The following is a 22,605-nucleotide window of genomic DNA, read 5'->3' on the forward strand; positions in this document are numbered from 1 at the left end:
TATTTTTAATTTCTAAGAACTGATTTGTGTTCTAAACATTCCATTCTTTTTTTTTTTTTGGCCGAGCTGTTCAGCTTGTGAGATCTTAAGTTTCTCAACCAGGGTGACAAAACCTAGGCTGTCTGCAGTGAAAATGTGGAGTCCTCACTGCTGGATTGCCAGGGAATTCCCATGACCTTGGAATTTATGCAATAAATTTTGGTGAGCAGGACTTTGTTTTATGGAAGAATCAGAAGTAAATTCTGTCATCCGGATTTTATTCTTCATCTAGGCAGTGGATTCTGCCTTGACTTAAAAGATATACTTTTATTAACTGTCACACTCTAGATTTGTAGAAAAGTTGTCTTTACAAGTAAATTGTAATTCATGTGAATACGGGTTAAATAAGTTTATTACTACTGCAAGTGTAAATTTTTGCTTTGCAAGTATTTTTGAAGCCAGTCTAAATAAGTCTAGTTGGTCTTTTTTTTTTATTATTTTTAATTTATTTTTGGCTGCACTGGGTCTTTGTTGCCTCACATGCACTCTCTCTAGTTTGGTGTGTAGGCTTCTCACTGCGGTGAGTTCTCTTGTTGCAGGGCATGGACTCTAGAATATGGGCTCAGCAGTTGAGACCTACAGGCTTCATTGCCTTGCCACGTGTGGGTTCTTCCTGAACCAGAGACTGAACCCATGTCTCCTGCATTGGCAGGTAGATTCTTAACCACTGGATCACCAGGAAGTCCCTAGTCGACCTTTTCAGTTTTATATATATATACAACTTATATAGTTTCAGACTACCAGGGAAGCCTGGTAGTTATATAACTATAACTATACATATATATATACATATATGAGCTTCCCTGGGAGTAAAGAATACTCCTGCAATGCGAGAGACCTGGGTTTGATCCCTGGGTTGGGAAGATCCCCTGGAGAAGGGAAATGCTACCTACTCCAGTATTCTGGCTTGGAGAATTCCAGGGACAGAGGAGCCTGGCAGGCTACATGGGGTCTCAAAGACTTGGTCATGACTGAGCAATTTTCACTTTGATGTTTCATATATATATATATTTCCTTTTAAACACTTTATTATTGTGTGTGATTACAGTGAAAGTTGGTGGGAAAATAATAGATTTCAATATGTTTGTTTGTTTAAATGTTTAAAATCACTCAGTCGTGTCTGACTCTTTACGACCCCGTGGACTGTAGCCCACCAGGCTCCTCCATCCATGGGATTCTCCAGGCAAGAATACTGGAGTGGGTTGCCATTTCCTTCTCCAGGGGATCTTCCCAACCCAGGGATCGAACCCAGGTCTCCCACACTACAGGCAGACGCTTTAACTTCTGAGCCACCAGGGAAGCCCCAGATTTCAATATATTAACTCAAATTAAGAAATTGTGAAAGAGACAGCTGCACCAATTAAATCTATCAATGGGAATTTAATTCCTTGCCACTTAGAGGCCACCAGGAACTCGTGTGTGGCAAACCAAGTTAGGTTTCCTTAGCCTGTTATAGTAAGGAGGATTCTAGGATGGGTGGCTCAGTAACAGGGAGGTGGGAGGGCTTTATTATAGGATTTGTGCTTATGTGGGTGATTCTGAGAAAACAAAGGAGTCATCACTAGACTGGATGCTGAAGAAGTGAAGACAGTTCTATGAGTGGACAGCATGGTGGTTTCTGTTCAGGAGGCAAGGAGATGGAAGCTGGGTGGAACTGTCCTGAAAGAAGCAGGAATTGTCCTTAGGAGACAGTTCAGTCCATGGAGACGTTCAGTTATTTTTACAGTTTTAGAAGTTGTGCTCTGGCCATATGAGGCTGTTGAGCACTTGAAATGTGGCTGATCCTATTTGAGATGTGTTCTTCATGTGAAATACTCAGTCCAAAAAGGAATGTAAAATATTTTCCTAATATTTTTTCATTTGTAGCACATATTGGCATAATCGGACTAGATAAAATATAGATACAGGGTTAGATAAAATGTATTAGAAAGAACCTCACTGTTTAGTATTATTCATTTTAATGTGACTACTAGAAAATTTAAAGTTGGGAGTTCCCTGGTGGTCCAGTGGTTCGGACTTGGCACTTTCACTGCCGAGGGTGAGGGTTGACACCTAGTTGGGCAGCTAAGATCCTGCAAGCCACATGGTGCAGTCAACAAGAAAGAAAGACACCCCCCCTAAAAAAAAAAAAGGAAGTGAGGGAAAGAGAAAGGAAGGAAGGGGAGAAGGAAAAGTGACAGAAGAAGAAAATTTAAAGTCTTGTGTGTGGCTTGCTGGTGGGCTCACATCAGTTTCAGATGAGCAGCTGCAGTCAGTCAGTGGGTAGGTCATTACCGTTAGTGCTCTCTTCTCAGTGCGAACCTTCAGCTAGCCTCTCCCTCCCACTCCTTTTGAGAAGGACTTTCCAGGCAAATCAAAGATGGTCTCATTCTCTTCTGAAAGATCCAGAGGAACCTCAGGTTAATTACTGTTAGTGCAAGATGATGCTTCTCTTGTCAGGATGCATTTCTGAGAAATTGATGATAAAAGGGCATCCTTGCTTTGTATAGATGTATTTTTTCAAAGGATTCTTTTAAAATGAGACTTAAGTATATTTAAAGCAGTATTTCTCAACCTTTTCACCACTGCCTTGCCCAGCTAAGTCTTTTTTCCGTAACTCATCCCCCCCCAACATTTTTATAGCAGAGATACATTGTACACCAGTTTAAATAATATGGATGCCTCTGTTTGTCTCTATATATTGTGCTGTGCTCAGTCTCAGCCATGCGACCCCATGGACTGGAGCCCACCAGACTTCTCTGTCCATGGAATTTTTCAGACAAGAATACTGGAGAGGGTTGCCATTTCATCCTCCAGGCGATCTTCCCGACCCAGGGATTGAACCCTCATCTTCTGGGTCTCCTGCATTGTGGGCAGATTCTTTACCTACTGAGGCATCAGGGAAGCCGTGTGTGTGTGTGTGTGTGTGTGTGTGTGTGTGTCTGTATGTGTATGTGTGTGTGTGTGTATGTGTATGTTTAAAATCTGTGCTTCATATGTAAAAGAATAAGTCAACCATGAACCAATTTTTACCCCACTGGGAAGCAGATAGTTTAGGCGTAATAGGTAACATTTATTATGTCTCTCAAATACACTTGGTAGAGCTTAAGATAACATTAGCATTAGTGGTGTCTTTATTCTCCCATCACTTGAAGCCCAGAGAGTTAGAAGAATTCCTTACTCCTGGCCACATTGCTATCAGAAGAACCAGAACTACAACTCCTTTTTAAGACTTTGCAGTCTTCTCTAGACCAACCAAATACCAATGTTCAGAGTCTTAAGAAGAATAAAGGATTTGAACACAAGGCACTCAGCAGAGAATCTGATTCCTGTGCCAACACCTGACCAGATTTGGTAGGGAAACACCTTTATGCTTATATCCTAATTTTCAGAAGATTACACTTTGACGTGAATCTGCTTTCAGCTTGCTAGTTTATATAGTCCAGGATTGGGAGTTGAAGATCATGATTGAGACTGCCTTGCATTTTATTTGTTTTATTTTGGGGCAGCGTTGAGTCTTTGTTGCTGCGAGAGGACTTTCTCTCGTTGTGGCCGGCGAGGACTGCTCTCTAGTCGCAGTGGCTTGTCTTGTTGTGAAGCACAGGCTCTAGGCGCACAGGCTTCAGTAGCTGCTACTCTACGGGGCTCAGTAGTTGAGACGCATGGGCTTAGTTGCTCTGTGGCATGTGGAATCTTCCTGGACCAGGGACTGAACCCATGTCCCCGGCATCAGCAGGCGAATTCTTCGGACCATCAGGGAAGCCCCAAGTCTGCCTTGCTTTTTTAATGGAATCGGAGGTATCGCTGGAAGGTGCAAGGTCTGGCAGTGCGGGTCCCCTCTGTGCAACAACCACAAGCTGGGCATCAGATGTGCTTGCCGTCTAACCGTGAGAGTAACAGAGCTTGTTGTAGAAGATTTGTAAAGTTGAGGAAAATATCAGGAGAGAAATTGCCCATAATTCCACTATGGTTGGTTTTTGATAGTTTTCTTTTTGGGCTCTTTTTTTGCTCAGCCTCACTTATGTGAGCATACTTTAGAAAGCAAAATCAAGATTGTATTGAATATATAGTTTATATACTTAACAAAGAGGTGTGTGGTTTTCTATATCAATGTAAGCATTTCTCCATGTCCTTAACTGCTTCAAACACATTGTTTTGCAAGATAGTCCAGTGAAGAGTTAAATAAACTATTTTCCTAGTATTGGGACACTTAAATTCTTTAAATATATTATACATCCCAAGCAGTTAAAATTTTCATATATAAATTTATACTTTGATTTGGTATAGCTGCTGCTGAGTCATTTCAGTCGTGTCTGACTCTACTTTTGGTATAGCTAATAAAAGTAGAATTGCCAAGTCGAATATTACAACATGTGAACTCAAAAAGAGGAGAAATAAACTTATTCTATATCACTTTTATTATTTGGATTGAGTTTTTTTTAATATTTAATTTCCCCCTTTCCTTTTTTTTTGATAAATTGTCTGGCTAAGTGACTTTTAAATCCCCCTTAGCTTTTCTGTTGTATTACAATAGTCCCTTTGAGGAACTAGTCTTCAGATTATTTGTCTTGAGGATTTTGAATCAAAATAACCATGTCTACACAAACATGTCCAATTCAACTGGACCATAAAATTCAATTAACTGGTATTTGCCTGTGTTCGTAGCAAAGGAGCAGAGAAGACTTGAAAATACACTGAGCCCAGGAGAACCTGCCCGATGTCATTTAATTCAGTGTATAGTTTCATCTTCTTCATGGTTATTAGTTGGCAGCAACTTCTAATTCAACCCGAGATGATCTTCGAAGCATTTTAAAGGAGCAGCAGTGCATAGAGGCTCCTTTAGATTTCATCTGCCCTTTGCAGCCAGAGGAAAAGCAACCTCATTGGGTTTGGATTTATTTTCCTCTGAATGTAAAGCTGGGGTGAAAAGAAAAATGAAAGGAGGGGTGATGGGGGTTGGGAGTGGATTTGGGGTGAGTCCAAGTCTCCAGTTCCCGATGCTCCATCCCTGGGTCAGGAAGATTCCCCTGGAGGAGGAAATGGCAACCCATTCCTGTGTTCTTGCCTGGAGAATCCCATGGACAGAGGAGCCTGGTGAGCTACTGTCCATGGGGTCGCAGAGTTGGACATGACTGAATGGACTTAGCATGCACGCACAAGTCCCTAGTTCCCGACGATGCTCACGTGTAGGTTAAATGCCTCCTTGGAGGAAGTTAATGAACCTCGCCTCTGTGCTGACCCTGGTGTCTTGGTCTCTGTCCTGATTGCAGCTTTTTGTCCACTTGTCCAGCCTCGCTGGACTTCGAGGCTTCCTGAGTTCTCATCCTGAGTCACTGCTTTGTGATGCGCACGCATCCCACTATTTCTGCTGTTTCCGTCTTTGAGTCCTCTCCACCTTGGGCTTCCAGGCCGGTTTCTCCTTGATGGCCTCTAATCTCTGTCCATTCTCAGAGCCGTTGTTCAGATTCGTCTTCCTCAGTGTTCCAGACCTTTGACTTCACCTGCTGCATTCCATTCGGATGATCTCAGAGATGTGAGTGCAGCCAACTTTTTGACTCCTTCCTCACCTTGGGCACCATGGTTTCCATCAATGTTATTTCTAGAGCATCTTTCTCATTGTCGTTACTGCCCAGTTACTTTTTCTAAATCACAGTTCAAACTGTGTGACTCTAGCTCTGCTCCAAAGCCTCTGATGGTTCCCTGCAGCCTCCAGAACTCATATGAAGTTCTTTTTTCTTAAAAAAAGAAAAAAAAGGTTTCATGAGATATCATCCACACATCATGCAGGGGACCCATTTAAAGTATACATGTTTTTGGGTTTTAGTATATTCACAGAAATGTGAAACCATCAGCACAGTCAATTTTAGGACATTTTCGTTTCATGGCAAAGAACCCCCATACCTGTTAGCAGCCTCTCTCTCCAGCTCTCTGGGTCTGAGTAACTGCTAGTCCATTTTTCTGTCCTTATAGATTTGCCTGTTCCCGATATAATTAAATAATATGTCAACACATCAATGTACGAGGGTCCAGTTTCTTTGTTTGTTATCTTGTTGGTCTTTTTGATTATAGCCATTCTAGTGAGTGTGATGGAAAAGGCAATGGCACCCCACTCCAGTACTCTTGGCTGGAAAATCCCATGGACGGAGGAGCCTGATAGGCTGCAGTCCATGGGGTCGCAAAGAGTCAGACACGACTGAGCGACTTCCCTTTCACTTTTCACTTTCATGCATTGGAGAAGGAAATGGCAACCCACTCCAGTGTTCTTGCCTGGAGAATCCCAGGGACGGGGGAGCCTGAAGCGGCTTAGCAGCAGCAGCAGTAGCAGTCAGTGTGAATTGGTATCTCGTTGTGGTTTTGTTTGCATTTTCCTAATGGCTCATAACCTTGAGCATCTTTTCACGTGCCCGTTTGTGTTGTCCTCCTTAGAGCAGTGTCCATTCAGATCCTTCATCATTTTTAAAATATATTTATTATCTTCGTTGTGGTGCATGGACTTTCCAGTTGGGATGTGCAGGCTCTCTAGCTGTGGCCCAAGAGTGAGATCTTAGTTCCCTGACCAGGAATTGAACCCAGGCTGTGGCAATAAAAGAACCGAGTCTTAACCACAGGAGCACCAGGGAATCCAGATCATTTTTTTTTTTTTTAATTGGGTTATTTGTTACAATGTTCTTAAGATGTCATTCAGGTCCCTTCATACTCTGGCCTCCAATGTAATATGTCTTGTCTCATCTCTAGTTATCACTTCTATCCCTTCCTGCTCCCAGTCTCCCTAAGCTGACTCTGAGCCTGTGCCTGGCTGAAGTCACGTCAGTCGTGTCTGACTCTGTGCAACCCCAAGGACTGTAGCCCACCAGGCTCCTCTGTCCATGGGATTCTCCAGGCAAGAATACTGGAGTGGGTTGCCATTTCCTTCTCCAGGGGATCTTAGAACCCTCATCTCTTAAGTCTCGTGCGTTGGCAGGGCGAGTTCTTTACCACTAGTGCCACCTGGGAAGCCCCAAAGCTATAAAAAGCTCACTAATGCCCCCTTTTCCCTGCCTCTCCCCATGCCGCCCTTCTGCAGGACTGCCTTTGTATGCTCATCCTCAGGTCAGGCTGCCCCGTCAAATCTCGCATCATTTCAGAGGCTAGCTCAGATGTTTCCTGAGGTGGGCTATATTGAAGTGACCCCACTTCTTCCCTTGGGTGTGTTTACTACCCAAGACTGAGGTCCCCAAGGGTAAGGACAGTATCCAACTGTATCCCCAGGGGCTTAGCACAGTTAACGTGGAGCTGCTGCTGCTAAGTCACTTCAGTCGTTTCCGACTGTGTGACCCCATAGACAGCAGCCCACCAGGCTCCCCCGTCCCTGGGATTCTCCAGGCAAGAACACTGGAGTGGGTTGCCATTTCCTTCTCCAATGCGTGAAAGTGAAAAGTGAAAGGGAAGTCGCTCAGTTGTGTCCGACTCTTAGCGACCCCATGGACTGCAGCCTACCAGGCTCCTCCACCCATGGGATTCTCCAGGCAAGAGTACTGGAGTGGGGTGCCATTGCCTTCTCCACCCCAATGCTAGAACTTGGTAAATATTTGTTGAATGAACCAGGAAGTTTGGGAAAAACACTTTTTTCCTCCCTAATCATCCATTCATTTAGGATACTGGTAAACGTTTTCCCATCATTTTTGCTTTTTGCTTTGGGTGATGATGTATTCCTCTAAAAATTCTGATGTAACAAAAAGAAGCAAATAAGGAACGGAAGTGATAACCAAAGAAGGTTGCCTGCATTGTACACTTACCTGGGGTCTGATCTTTACTCCATCCAGCTTTTATCCTTATTGATGACTTTTCTCTGTAAATCCAAGACACACAGAGGCTTATCGGGCAGCTGTGCCACACGCCCTGTCCTTGATTACTCTTTGAGGTGGAGATCCAACAAGGACTGTCTGCTAGGAGAGGTGACAGCTTGCCACATGATCTCTTGATTGGCCTCCAGGTTTAAACTGCCTCGTTAAGAATATCAAGTCCGCAGTGTTGGTGTCTTCACCAATGTCATAAAAAGAGAAGGAAAAAAAAAAGGTTCAAACACCAAAGCTGAATAGCAGTACATTTACCTTTTTAAATGTTTTAAATAGACCTTACATTTGTGATATTTCTCCATCCCGATGATGTTTCTTCCATCCAGATGATGCCTTCCTGTTGTTAGAATTTGGACTTTTATTTTTATTTATTTCAAAAAATTATTTTTGGCCATACTGCACAGGTACAGGAGGATCTTAGTTCCCTGACCAGGGATGGAACCCATGCCTCCTGCAGTGGAAGCGCCAGGGAAGTCCCAGAACTGGATTTTTAGATAGGAGAGGAGCTGGTGGCACAGCCAAGCAAGGTCAGAATCGACAGATGCACCTAGAAGTTGGACTGTCCTTGAGGTGGCCCCAGGTGATAGTCATCTGCTGCCCCCAGCAGCTGGTGCTGAGAAATGACGAAGCTGAGACCTCAGCTCCCCGGGGAGCCCAGGCTGCTGCACACGTTTTGGAAGCTTGGATGTAGACCACTTATTTCATGAGGCCCCCAGAGCAGCCCGCAGAGCTGGCTTTCTCCCTTATTTTGCACAACTAAGGGACTCTCCAGGGTTGGGGGTGGGAGGGAGCGGGGATAGATAGATAGGGGCGGGGAGCAGAATAATGCAGAGCTGCTCCGACCCCTTGGCTACGAGGACTCTGGATGGACAATAGGCACCAGCAACATTTCACACGCACCAGAGGGACTGTGATTGAAGCAATTTGTGAACCAAAGGGAAGGCTCCTCTAGGGAAGATAAAGGGTTAGGAGGCTGCTCAGTGGCTCTCTCTGGGAATCAGCTCCCAGGACAAGGCGCATCACTGCTGTTCCCAAGCGGACGTTTGTCTAGGCTGGGTGTTCGCGGAAATATAAGGGGGAAGTCGGATCTAGAGAGAGGCAGAAGACGGTTTTTTCAACGAGGTCTGATCGCCGGCAGCGGTGCCGCCTTAACCTTGCTCAGTGCAGGCCTGATATGGTGCGTGGCGCCCCCTCGCGGCCAGAGGGAGCAACGACGTGTCATGCCTGCCTGCCTGCCTGTGCTTTTTGGATTTTTCTTGATAATTCTGTTCCCCTCCTCCCTCCTCTTTTTCTGTGCCCACTCTGGTCCACCCTAGTCCCCCACCTTTCTCCCTGGCCCTGGAGCAGGGATGAGCAAGATCTTCACTGTACGAAGAAAAAGTAAAACCTACCTTTGGTTTACTTAGAGGGAGAGCCTGTACTAATGGGGTCAGACAGGCAAGGCATGAAGTGATAAAGAGGAAAAGGATGAAAAAAAAGGGAAACAAACCCCAGGGGACCTAAAACGGACCTGTGCTAACAGAAAATTAACATGGGAAATAATGTCAAAATCGTAAGAACCCTCCAACTTATCACTTATCCTGTGTCTTTATACAGAATAAATCTGAAATTGCATTGAAAAAAAGATTTTACAAATGTAGGGCTGCTTGACAATTTCTGAGTTTTAAATATCGGCTCTGACTGATTTTCATGCTGTGTGTCTGTTAGCTGACTTCTGCCATTAAAAAAAAAAAGTAATGTTCAAATATTTAGGTTTTTTTCTTTTTTTTTTAAGTTGCCTTGATTAAGTGTTGAAGACACATGTTCGCCTTGTAACAGCCCTTCTCAAAGAGTTCAGGAAACAAGACAACTGAGGGTTGCCAAGCCCAGATCAGTGCAGTGTGTGTGTGAAGCAGATGGTGAAAATATAAAATACTATAGGTACTAAAAAAGGGAACAGCATTTTTGCACCTCATCAGCCTCTAAACAAACATAAGGATACAGAACACAGTGTGTGTGTTTTTTTTAATGGCGGTAGAATTTAATGTCTTTTTAAAAGTAATATTAAAAAGCTGAGCCACAAAAGTAAATCGGTGCCAGGAATGAAGTAACGGTTTAGATAAAATGCTGCTGACTCTGGTGTTATTCATCCCAGCAACTCTGAAACCCTCCCCGGGTCTCCGCAGAGCCTTACTGACCACGAGCAGAGGCCAGCTACGGGGAGGGTTCCTCTCCTTTAAAGCGAAACACATGACTCGTGAGCGCCGTGCCAAGTCCCCGGAGCGCAGGGAGGGCGGGCCGGCTCCCAGCCCCCGGGCCCGCCGGCCCGGATGGGTGGGTGGATGGAGGGGTGGGTGGGTCCTCGTATTATTAGCCGGGGGAAGGCAGCCTGAGTCCGCTTCTGGCTGCAGCTCCGACGGCGCCTCTGGTTTTCCCTGATCTTCCGAGGGTGGCCTGGCGCTCAGCTCTTTGCTGATCCCAGCGTAGGCTGCGGTGGGGGGCCGCTGGCAAGACGGCTCCGGCCACCCGCCCTAGGAGGTCGAGGCTCGCAGCTCTCTCTGCTCGAAGGTGCGCTGTGGGATGATGCTGGGCGTCCTCACGATCACAGGTAAGGCGGAGGCTGGGTCTGCTGTATATTCTGCCCCCGTGGCAGGTGGAGGAACCTGCCCTTGGCCTGGGGTGGGGATGAGGGGTGGTGCAGGGCAACTGGCTCGACGCACCCTGATGGACCCCTGCTTCTCTCGCTGTGCTGACTTTTTGATCCGAAGAGCATTCTCTCTCTGGTTCAGCAGGGCCACGCAAACTCAGGGCTTGCTTCTTGCCCGTGCAGGAATCTTCCTAATGCCCAGGGGAGACCTGTAATGTTTTGTGTGTGTGTGTATGGGATTGCACCTCTCGCCTTGGTGGAGGGAAAGGACAGCCCCACCCGCACTGAAGATGCATGTTGGAGTGGGGTGAATTTGAACATAGATTGTGACAGCCTAACTGCCCGCTATAGTCATGAAAAAAAAAAAAAAATTCTTGTTGAGAAATTGGCAATATTTGGCATTTTGACCTGCTTATTAGAACTTTCAATGAAGGATCATTTAGGGGACTACAATGTTAGCTGTGGTTTATGTGGTGGTTTCAATAAAGCCATAGTTACTATAAAATTAGTGACTAACATAAGCTTGCTTTCTAGAAATCTGGCTGTGAATGTGAATGATAATATATCATAGCCATCTCTAGCAAATAAGTTACAGATATCAAACTTTTGGAATGTACTCAGGACTCTTCTAACTTGTCATTTGATCTTTTCATGCAATTTATACTGTAGCTTCAGTCCTTAGGAATTTACTTGTTTCCTCCCCCTTTCTGCCTTTTCTCCCCTCATCAAAAATTAAACTCCATCTGCTAATTTAGGTTTATAATATCAGCTCCTCTCTAAACATTTGAGATCATTGCTCTCCAAATAAATGTTTTCTTAAAAGCGCAGTGTAGCATTTCTAAGACTTAAAATTTTTCTCAATGTAATTGCCTCTGCAAAGCCTTCTTCCTCCTCTGGAATTTGAAATGAATGTGAAAGTTTAGTGAAACAAAAAATACCTTTCACTTCCTATAGATTAACTTGTTTACTTTGAGATTTCCTTAACATTCCTTCCCCAAGTTAACTCAGCTAGCCTTTTTACACTTTAACTTGTGTGAAAATTTACCTGATGCCTAAAAAACCTTTTTTAAATTATTAGACTATACAACATTTGAAAATAAAAAAATACAAAATTCATTTTTTTCCAGATCATTAAGTTTTCTGTGAATGAGATATAAAAATGCTCAACCCTGGGTAGGCTGCCTGGGAGTGTGGTTTGTGGGGTGTCACCGCTGGAGGTGGGGTTTCTATGATGATGACTTTTTCTGAGTGCCTTTTGTGTTTAGTACCATCTTTATCATTCACTATTTGATGAGTTTATCACATGCTAAGTTTCTTATGGGGAAGAAATGTCCTTTTTAGCAAAAATTGAGTTCACCAACTTGGTATGCTTGTGAAGTGAAAGTCATTCAGTCTTGTCCGACTCTTTGTGACCCATGGACTGTTGCTCACCAGGCTTCTCTGTCCATGGAATTCTCCAGGCAGGAATACTGGAGTGGGTGATACTTGAGGCGACTTTAAAAAATTGGTTCAGATAATCCTAATGGAATGCTCCTAATGGAATGCTAAATGTTGGAAGGACTGTCTCATTTTTAGAGTAACTTTAGGTAGCTGGGTTGATTGCTTCCTGAGTTACTTTTATTACAATGTTGATATGAAGGATGTGACAAATTATGGTACTTTTTCCTGGTTAAAACCAAGTATGCAGAAAATATTAAACTCCAAAGCTTTAATCAAAACAAATAAACCATTTTATAGTAGAAGTGAAAATTAAAAAGGAATTTTAGCTGTCTTCTTAAAAATAATTTTATTTACTTATTTATTTATTTTTGGCAGTGCTGGGTCTTCCTTGCTGTGATGGCTTGGATTTTCTCTAGTTGGGGCGAGTAGGGGCTACTCTTGGGTTGCGGTGTGCGGGCTTTTCAGTTCAGTAGCATCTCTTTTTGTGTGGGTCCCGGGCTCTAGAGCACAGGCTCAATAGTTGTGGCACACAGGCTTAGTTGCTCCTTGGCTTGTGGGATCTTCCCGGATCAGGGACGGAACCCATGTCACCTGCCTTGGCAGGCAGATTCTTTATCACCAAGCCACCAGGGAAGTCCCGCCCCCTTATTTTTTTCCCCTCTGCAAGTTATTTTACCGAGGAAGATTTGCAATCAATATTCTTTAAATAGCTGGTCAGAATCTTGAAAAGCAATGTAGACTTTTAAAATTAGCATTCAGGATTGATTGACTAGCAAAAGGTTTCTTGTCACTTAGGCACTGCTCATTTAAATAATGTAGGAGAAAGTTACTCTTGGCTTCTTTAGTGAGAAGGCCTTAACATAAGAATGTATTTCAGTTTCACAATTAATAGTAATTGGGCAGGGTTGATGACATTTTTAATAGGAATTGGACAGGTTTGATGACATTTTTGTAGAACTGCTTAGGAATGAGTTTTCATTTTGTAAAGGAGGGGAAAGCTGTCACCTAATACTGACCATTATTGTCCCCTCCCCAGACCTTGTGCACCCCCCTCCTGAAATGAATACAACAAACTTTGAAGCAGGAGATGATTGATTATTCACATCACATGCTATTGCCTTTCCTGAAGTCTTTCCCTCATATTGTGTTAGCAGTGGCCTTGGTTTAAAAAAGTAGAAAATAGAGGCCTCCCTGGGGGTCAAGTGGTTACCACTCCGCGCTCCCAAAGCAAGGGGCATGGGTTCCAGCCCTGGTCGAGGAACTAAGATCCCACTTGCCATGTGGCATGACCAAGAAAATGAAGTAATTAGCCTCCAATTAAAATAAATAAGTTTATATTAAAAAATAGTAGAAAATAAGTAATTGAATGTGACGATGATGAAAGAGGTATCATCTTTCCACCCATATATCAGTGATATGGTAGCAAAAAAAAAAAAGACTGTTTTGAATTAGGAAAATATCTTTCCTGTTTTCCCTAACTTACACACATTATTGAGACTAAATGAAGAATATGAGGAATTAAGGCAACAGTATTCTTGATCTCTAAAGTAGAGTGGGAAGACTCCTCCCATATCACGCCAGTTCTCGATTATTGATAATACATATCATTATGCAAATCATTTTATAGGATTAAAAAAATACCCGCGCACCCCCCCCCCCCCACACACACACACACATGGCTGCTTTTCTCTGCCAAGGGACTTGTGAGACATGAAATTAATTACCTCACAACTCTGGCTCAGTAACTGCCTTGTACCGAGTACCCACTCTAGTGGCTATTATCATTGTTTCCCACAATAATCCTGCAAAAGGTGATTACCTATAATCCCCTTTTTATTATGAAACCTCATTTTCTCTTGGTGTTCCCAGCTACTAAGAAGCACAGCTGTGGAGTCATTTATAAAGGACCTCTTCCTCTCGTAAAGAATGATACTGGTTTTGTGATGCGCACAATTTCACACGCCAGCTCAGATGTAAAAGGGACCAGGGAATGTCAGTATCCAAGCCTGTATGCTCCTGTACTGGCCTTTGCTTCTCTGAGTTTTAAACCCAGTTACACATCTCCTGGAGGCTTTTGTGGTTGATGAGCATTAGAACAAGGGGAGTTGGTTTGGTGTGTAAGATATAAGGGATGGATTTAGAATGTGGAGAATTCCTGGAGAAATTCCAGGACAATGCTGCAAATCGTGGGGGAAAGCTAACCAGTTCCAGATGTCACAGCAAGCAGTCCTGAAGTGCTCGGGGACTGCACAGAGCTGGTTATACTAAACCAAAAAAAAAAAAAAAAATTGATGTTATAACTGTATTCGAGATGCACTTTTCCTCTGATAAACACAGTTAAGTTTGGATAAAAACATCAACATTTTGTAATCTATAATATGACACATTCTTTAAAAGTTTTTTTTTTCTTCTAAACCTCTGAAGTAAAAGAAAATAAGTCATATTTTCATCACTTAATCACTGAGTATTTGGAAGAGTAAGAAAAGAAAGTCGATCCTGCAGATTTTGGACTCACAACTGGTTCTTGCATTTTCTGGAGATTGGGGTGGGAAGTGTCTGTGTGGGGATTAGGGCAGGGGACTGGATCTTTAAACCTTTGGGATCAGGGACCCTTTGAATCTTGAGAGGTGGGGGATTATATTTTTACAAGAAAAATGTATATTTGCTCATACTCATCATAGACGTCTTGTGAGTGATTTTACAAATTGGGATTGACTGGGTATTTATCAGCAGATAAACAGAGTTTGGTAGAAGATGACACCAAAATAGGAAAAGCTTTGACAATTCTCTGCCAAAGTTGAATTTCTATCCAGGAAATACTTTCAAATTTGGGTTTCTTTTGACATTACTAAAGATACAACTATTCATATATTTTGAAGTTTATTTCACTTTACTAATGTTCAGTCGCCTTTTCTTTTAAGCCTTGGAAGGGTTTATTAAACTGTTCAAACTATTAAGCAACTCAGATTATTATTGTCACAGATTTGAGGTATTGTCCTATAAAGTAGTAACTGAGGCTAGCTTACACTTTTAAAAATTAAAATGCAGCGGCAGAAGGGTGCACGACCAGCTGCCACTTTTCTTCTCCGTTTCACTTTCCACACTGTTTTCTTTAAGGGGATCTTTCATGCATCTTAGAAAAACCTAGCAACAAACAAAAAGCTTACTCGAGTCTTTGTTTTGACAAGACAGCTTCAGAAACTGTACCATCACTTCACCTGGGACCTCCCTTTATCCTTCCTGCATCTATAAAGCTATACATTCACCCTAAGGAAGCTTCTTCTAGGTCATATGCAGAGGTGTCTCAGACAGGAAAGAATCTGCCTGCAATGCAGAATATGCAGGTTCGATCCCTGGGTTGGGAAGATCCCCAGAAGGAAATGGCAACCCACTCGCGTATTCTTGCCTGGAGAATCCCATGGACAGAGGAGCCTAGTGAGCTACAGTCTATGGGGTCACAAAGAGTCAGACATGATTGAGCGACTAACACTTTCAAGTGAGTTAAAGCACTTTCTACATCATTTTTTAAATCATCTTTTTCTTTTCCAAGTAACGTTTCCAGCATATTGACACTGTCTCACGAAGACATATGACTAGAATCTTCTCCCAGGAAAGAAGAATAGAAATATTTTATTTTTATGCCAATGTTTACTTAAGAAGCAAGACTTGTATGATGTTGCTTCCCCAAGTGGCTTTAGTGGAAAAACATGTTGACACACACCGTGTAACTGGTAAGACTGTGTTTAGCGTGCTGCTGGTCAGTGTGGATCAGGAAGGACTGTAATCTTTCCTCACCCTTTGAAGTGACTGGGCTGGGACCACTGACGAGCAGGACTGCATGAAGATGAAAGTATCTCCCAGTCCTGCCTCCCAGAGCCCTTCCCCATTGACACTCGGACCAACTCCTTTCCCCAACCTTTTGACCATCTTTGATGCCTGATGACAATGTGGAGTTTCTAGGTGAACCATAGCATCACCGAATATGTGAGCACCTTGTTTGGGTTTTATGGAGATTCAGGAGACTTTCAGTATTAATAGCAGCATTCTGCAAAATGGCTGGATAATTCAGTGTTCCACAGAAGGGACAGTTATGCATTGTATCAGAAAGGCTCAGCCTAAAACCAGTTATCCTGTGGAAGGACTTTTTGGGTGCCAAGAAAGTACATTTCCAAATCAGTGGTGCTTAGATAATCAAGCTTTTTTGATTTTCCTCTTCCTATCCCATTGGACAAATCTAAAGGCAGACCGTAATTCCATAGGGAGCTGATGTCAAATTAGAGCAGGGGAGGACTTTCCTGGTGGCCTAGGGGTTAAGGATCTGCCTGCCAATGCAGGGGAAACGGCTTCGATCCCTGATCCAGAAAGATCCCATGTGCTATGGAGCGACTAAGCCCCAGTGCCACAACTACTGAAGCCCAAGCACCTAGAGCTGGGGCTCTGCAACCAGAGAAAGCCAGTGCCCAGTAAGGAAGACCCAGTGCAACCAAAAAATAAATTCGAAAAAATTCAAGCAGAGCAGATTTTGAAGTCATTTAACAGTGAATATATTAATGGGGGGGGGTGGCGGGAAGGACTTGTGTTAATGAAATGCTCATTAGTGTGGTCGAGAGTAGATTCTGCCATGCTCTGTCCAAATAGGCGGACACTGGCTCTTTCCTGGAAGCTGCCACCGCTCCCGCCCCCATCACAATCTGCCTCCTGTCATTTGGCAGCTTCCCTGACTCCCAAGAGCAAAGCTGCTGGCTTGGTCCCTTCTCTCTGCCACCCCACATTTTTGGGCTATTCTTTTACGTGTGCAACAGCCACCTGGTTTGCTGACCAAGCTAAGATCTTGGAACTCACTCAGAACCTGCATGCAGACTAGAGGTGTTTCTCATAGAAACACCTTTGAGGAGCTATCTGCTAACCACGAACTGGAAGGTGGGCGTGATGTTTGACAGTCTCCCAACCTCCACCTTTAGCCTGAACCTGGGAAATGTGAGGTGATGCTGCTGGATACTGTGTAGATTTGGGGGCTGGGAAAGCAGGGAGGGTGAGGAAGGAAGGTCCACACAGGAAGAAAGGCTTGGTCACATATGATCCTTCATTTGGTCCAAAATGGGGTAGAAAGATCTAGATCTTTTCATGGTGCAAATAAAAAGAACAGGTAGGGAACTAATTCAGAATGCCCCTCGAAGTCCTTGTGTTGGGCGTCAAAGAGATAAAAACAGGTGCGATGTGGCATTCGACTTCACAGAACTTTAAAGAGCAGCTGAACTTGATGTATTGATGGTTTCCATAGCATCTTGTGGTCCTGAAGGTCTAGGAGTGTCTCAAGGCTTCCGGTTCTGGAGAGCTGAAGACTGCTCACACTACCCTCTTCTGTTCAAAAGCTCCTTCCTGGGTTTGGACAATGACTTTATACCCATGAGTACAATAAGGAAAAATGGAACCAACAGAAATTGTCTAAAAACAAGGAGACATAAAAATGCAACCATTTGAAGACTATTAAATAATTGATCCAGAAGAAGATACAGATATTAATAGCGATTATCACTGGACATTCCCTCATGGCTCAGATAATGAGCCACCATCCCCTGGTGGTAAAGAATCTGCCTGCAATGCAGGAGACCCGGATTCGATCCCTGGTCAGGAAGATCCCCTGGAGAAGGGAATGGCAACCCACTCCAGTATTCTCACCTGGATAATTCCATGGACTCGGGAGCCTGGCGGGTTTCAGTCTGTGGGGTTGCGAAGAGTCAGACACGACTGAGCGACTAACACTTTCAACAGTTACTGCTGGACATTGTCTTATGGATGTTACTCCCAATTTTCTGTATTTTTAAATCTTCAGCAATTTATATAGATGATTGTTGGAATTGGTAAAAGTAATTAAAACTTCTGAGGAAAACAAAGCAAAAAAAAAAGCCATTCTAATGGGTTTTGTTTTATTTTTATTAGAGACAGCCAACTGATGTGTTACCCTCCTAACTAGCCTTTTCAGGGAGTAGTTCAGGGCACCCATGTTATAGGTGAGGACGCTGAGGACAGACACTTCAAGAATTGTGCCCAAGGACCCAGTGCTAGGAAGTGGTGCAGCTAAAATGGAAACACCAGTCTGCTCCAGAACTTCTGGCCTTTGATCTCCTTCCTTTCTACCTGAATTCTGTCTCTTCTTTGAGAGGTGGGAGAAGAATTTGGCAGTTACTTAATCATTGATAAAAATCTGTATTACGGTATATCGCGTGAGGCAAAGAGCCGGGAGTGTGAACCATTACCCTCTCCATTTTTGTTTTATTTTTATTAGTCATCTGCACTTGTTTATTCTTCTGAGTGTTTAAAACAACTTAGAGAAAGTAACAAAATTAAAAATAGTTCAGGGCACGTCATGTACCTTTTACCTAAATTCACCTCTTAACATTTTGTCTCATTTGCTTCATTATTTACTCTTTTCGTCTATGTTGGAAAACAAAATAAAGAAAAAATTGCATACAGCGGCTTCCCTGGCTCAGTGGTAAAGAATCCACCTGCCAACGCAGGGAACACGAGTTCGATCCCTGATCTGAGAGAATCTCACATGCCTTGGAGCGACTCAGGCTGCAAGCCATAACTATTGAGCCTGTGCTCTGGAGCCTGGGAGCCACAACTCCTGAAGTTTGCACAGCCTAGAGCCTGGGCTTCGAGACAAGAGAAACCACCACAAAGAAAAGCCCTCACAGCAACTAGAGAGAGGTTTTCGCAGCAATGAAGACCCAGCAAACCAAAAATAAAAACAAAACCAAACAGCATACAAGGACTTCCCTGGTATTCCAGTGTTTAACACCCTGAGCTCCCAACACAGGTGGCCCAGGTTCGATCCCTGGTCAGGGAACTAGATCCCATACGCCACAACTAAGGATCCCACATGCTGCAACCAAGACCCAGAGCAGCCAGATAAATATTTTTCTTAAAGCAGCATCCAGATTCCTGTTAAGTCTTACGTAGGTATGAGGTGTGAAGCTTTCTGAACCATTTGAGAGTAAGTTACACACAGCACAGTTCTTCACTTCCAAATGCTTCAGTGCGTATTCCCTAAGAATAGAGAGATTTCCTGTAGTAACCCTAATACCATTATCAATGTCAGATATTTGCATTGTCACAAGACTCACATAGTCTGCCAATCTTGTCAGTTATGTAATAATGTCCCCTTTAGCATTACAAGACCCAGCCTCAGGTATGATGTCAGCATCTCTTTGGCCTCTTTTAATCTGGAACATTTGTGTAGCCTTTGTCTTTTAGATATTGACATGTTCAAAGCATGTAGTTCTCCCGTTTCTACCACCCGCATTTTGTGTGTGTTTTCTGTTAATTGAATTTAGGTTGTGCATCCTTCGCCACACGTGACATTGTGTCTTCCTCAGGGTATTGTAGACAGTGTCCATCTGTCCCTCGTAGGTTGATGTTAAGTTGTCTGATTTCTCCATCCTTTCAACTATTAGGCATGTAAATATCCTAACTCCCCCTCCCCCCCATTTAGCTCCCACTGATTCTTCCTTTATCCAGTCTTTACCTTGACAAAGTGACAAAATGATGGTCAGGTGATCTTTAATTTTTTTTTTTTTTTAATTGAAGTAGAGTTGATGTACAAGATGACATAAGTTACAGGCATGCTCAGGTGATCTTTTGAACCATTATCTGGGTCAGAAGAGTCAGTAGGATATATGTGTTCTTTCTTATTTTAAACTATGACAGTAACCATGAAAAAAACTGCTTATTATTCTGAAATAGAATTTGAACTGCTGTCCACATCAGACATACAGCAGTAGTTTCTTTAGATGTTCAGTTCAGTTCAGTCGCTCAGTCAGGTCCAACTCTTCACAACCCCATGAATCACAGCACGCCAGGCCTCCCTGTCTATCACCAACTCCTGGAGTTCACTGAAACTCAAGTCCATTGAGTCGGTGATGCCGTCCAGCCACCTCATCCTCTGTCGCCCCCTTCTCCTCCTGCCCCCAATCCCTCCCAGCATCAGAGTCTTTTCCAATGAGTCAACTCTTCTCATGAGGTAGCCAGAGTATTGGAGTTTCAGCTTTAGCATCAGTCCTTCCAATGAACACCCAGGACTGATCTCCTTCAGAATGGACTGGTTGGATCTCCTTGCAGTCCAAGGGACTCTCAAGAGTCTTCTCCAACACCACAGTTCAAAAGCATCAATTCTTCAGCGCTCAGCTTTCTTCATAGTCCAACTCTCACATCCATTCATGACCACTGGAAAAACCATAGCCTTGACTAGACAGACCTTTGTTGGCATGTCTAAATACTTTTTCTTATCATAAGTGGCATCTATAAATTATAATACTTATAATGACATATGGAGAATAAGAATTTTAATGCTTTGAAAGTTCATGGGGTTTATTTTTCTTTTAGAAAGACTAAATAAATAAACAAAAAACAAACTCTGGGGACTTCCCTAGTGGTCCAGCGGCTAAGACTCCATGTTCCCAATGCAGGGGACCCAGGTTTAATCCTTGGTCAAGGAACTTGATCCCACATGCTGAAACTGAGTTTTCAGGCCAAAACTAAAAAGAAAAAAATTAAAGACAAACTTCATTATTTTGTAAAAAATAATAAATAAATAATATTTTATATTATTGTTGTAATATATATACAGTACATATTTTTTACAATAATATTGTAAAAAATAATAATAATTTCTTAGAGCAGTCTTAGGTTCACAGCAGTGATGAGTGGAAAGTACAGAGGGTATCTGTACACTCCTTATCCCCCACCCAAGCATAGTCCCTCCCATTATCAACATCCCTCACCAGAGTGGGGCATTTGTTCCCATCCTCGGCCTGCTTGGCATCATCATAACCCAGAGTCCTTTGTTTACATTAGGTTCTCTCTTGGTGTGTACATTCTGTGGGTTTTGAACAAATATATGATGAAGTGTATCTACCATTGGAGTATCATGCAGAATAGTTTCACTGTCCTAAGAAAGTCCTCTGTGCTCTGCCCGTTCATCCCACCCTCCTCCCCACCTCTGGCAGCACTGATCTTTTTCTTGTCTCCACAAATGGGCCTTTCCCAGAATGTCACACAGTTGGAATTGTGCAGTGTGTAGCCTTTTCAGATTGGCTTCTTTCACCTAGTTATATGCACTTATTAAGGTTCCTCCATGTCTTCATTTGCTAGCTCATTTGCTATTCAGCTCGTTAGTGCTGAATAATATTTTATTGCCTGGATATACTAGCTTATTTATCCATTTACTTAATGAAGAACATCCTGGTTGCTTCCAGGTTTTTGCAGTTAGGAATAAAGCTGCTAGAAATGCCCACCGGTAGGTTCTTGTATGAACATGGTTGCAACTCATACCAAATGTGGATATGAGTAAATACCAAGGATAGTTGGGTAAATACCAAGAAGCAGGATTTCTGGATCAAATGGTAAGAGCATGTTTAATTTTGCAAGACACTGCCCCGCTGTCTTCCAAACTGGCTGTACCGTTTTGCATTTCCCACACCATTTCTGAAGTCAGTTTATTCCCCTGTAAACCAGTTGGTCTTTTCCAGTGAGTCGGCTCTTCATATCAGGTGGCCAAAGCACGGAAAAGATTGAGGGCAGGAGGAGAAGGGGGCAGCAGAGGATGAGATGGTTAGATAGCATCACCACCTCAGTGGACATGAATTTGAACAAACTCCAGCAGACAGTGAAGGACAAGGAAGCCTGGCATGCTGCAGTCCATGGGGTCACTGAGTGGAACACAATTTAGCCACTGAACAAACAAAACCATTTGGAGGGATCAGGTGACCTCTACCTTTCAGCTCTAAGGCTTTATGATTGGAAATGATAGCTTGGCAATAGGAACCTGCGCGAGGTCCTCACTTTTGATTTTAATACTCAGCAAATTAAAGCACTTACCACCAAAGCAGAGATATTACTCTGCCAACAAAGGCCCATCTTGTCAAGGCTATGGTTTTTTCCAGTAGTCATGTATGGATGTGAGAGGTGGACTGTGAAGAAAGCTGAGTGCCGAAGAATTGATGCTTTTGAACTGTGGTGTTGGAGAAGACTCTTGACAGTCCCTTGGACTGCAAGGAGATCCAACCAGTCTATCCTAAAGGAGATCAGTCCTGGGTGTTCATTGGAAGGACTGATGCTGCAGCTAAACTCCAATCCTTTGGCCACCTGGTTCGAAGAGCTGACTCATTTTTAAAGACTCTGATGCTGGGAAAGATTGAGGGCAGGAAGAGAAGGGGACAATAGAGGAAGAGATGGTTAGATGGCATCACTGACTCAATGGACATGAGTTTGGGTAAATTCTGGGAGTTGGTGATGCACAGGGAGGCCTGGCGTTCTGTGGTCCATGGGGTCGTGAAGAGTCGGACACGACTGAGCGACTGAACTGAACCACCAAACCAACCCATGCAGGGATGCCTGTCACACCCCAGGCCTCTGTTAGGCAGTGTGGTTTGTATCAACTACTGGAAGGCATATAGTATGGATAAGAGAGAGGGGTGGTTCAGGAATGCAGCGGCAGTGAGGTTTGGGCGCCTCTGGCTGGGGAGATCTGGCGGGTTTTCGGTGTGTGTGCTTGAGTTTGTTTTGAGTGTGTTTAGATTGGAGGAGGGATCCCCGGTGTGGGTGATAGTCGGGGGTTGGGGTGGCCTCTCGCAGGCTGGCGAGGAGGCTGCGCCCTCTGTGACGCGCGAGGTGGCCCCCAGGGGG

The 22,605-nt window shown here is 43.5% G+C and overlaps 1 protein-coding gene across 2 annotated transcripts in view; it reads left to right on the top strand.

Annotated features, from left to right (window-relative positions):
* AKAP12 (A-kinase anchoring protein 12) overlaps positions 1 to 22,605 on the top strand; it is a 112,825-nt gene that overhangs the window by 75,540 nt on the left and 14,680 nt on the right. Inside the window, exon 1 of one of the 2 annotated variants that reach the window (XM_027551847.1) lies at positions 10,064 to 10,440. The exons of the other annotated variant lie outside the window; for it this stretch is intronic. Within the exon in view, the coding sequence (XP_027407648.1) occupies positions 10,413 to 10,440 (28 nt within the window). The 5' untranslated portion in view covers positions 10,064 to 10,412. Of the gene's footprint in view, positions 1 to 10,063; positions 10,441 to 22,605 lie in introns of those variants that run through there. 2 annotated transcript variants of the gene reach the window in all.

Source organism: Bos indicus x Bos taurus, chromosome 9 (genome assembly GCF_003369695.1).
Source record: "Bos indicus x Bos taurus breed Angus x Brahman F1 hybrid chromosome 9, Bos_hybrid_MaternalHap_v2.0, whole genome shotgun sequence".
Taxonomy (NCBI): domain Eukaryota; kingdom Metazoa; phylum Chordata; class Mammalia; order Artiodactyla; family Bovidae; genus Bos; species Bos indicus x Bos taurus.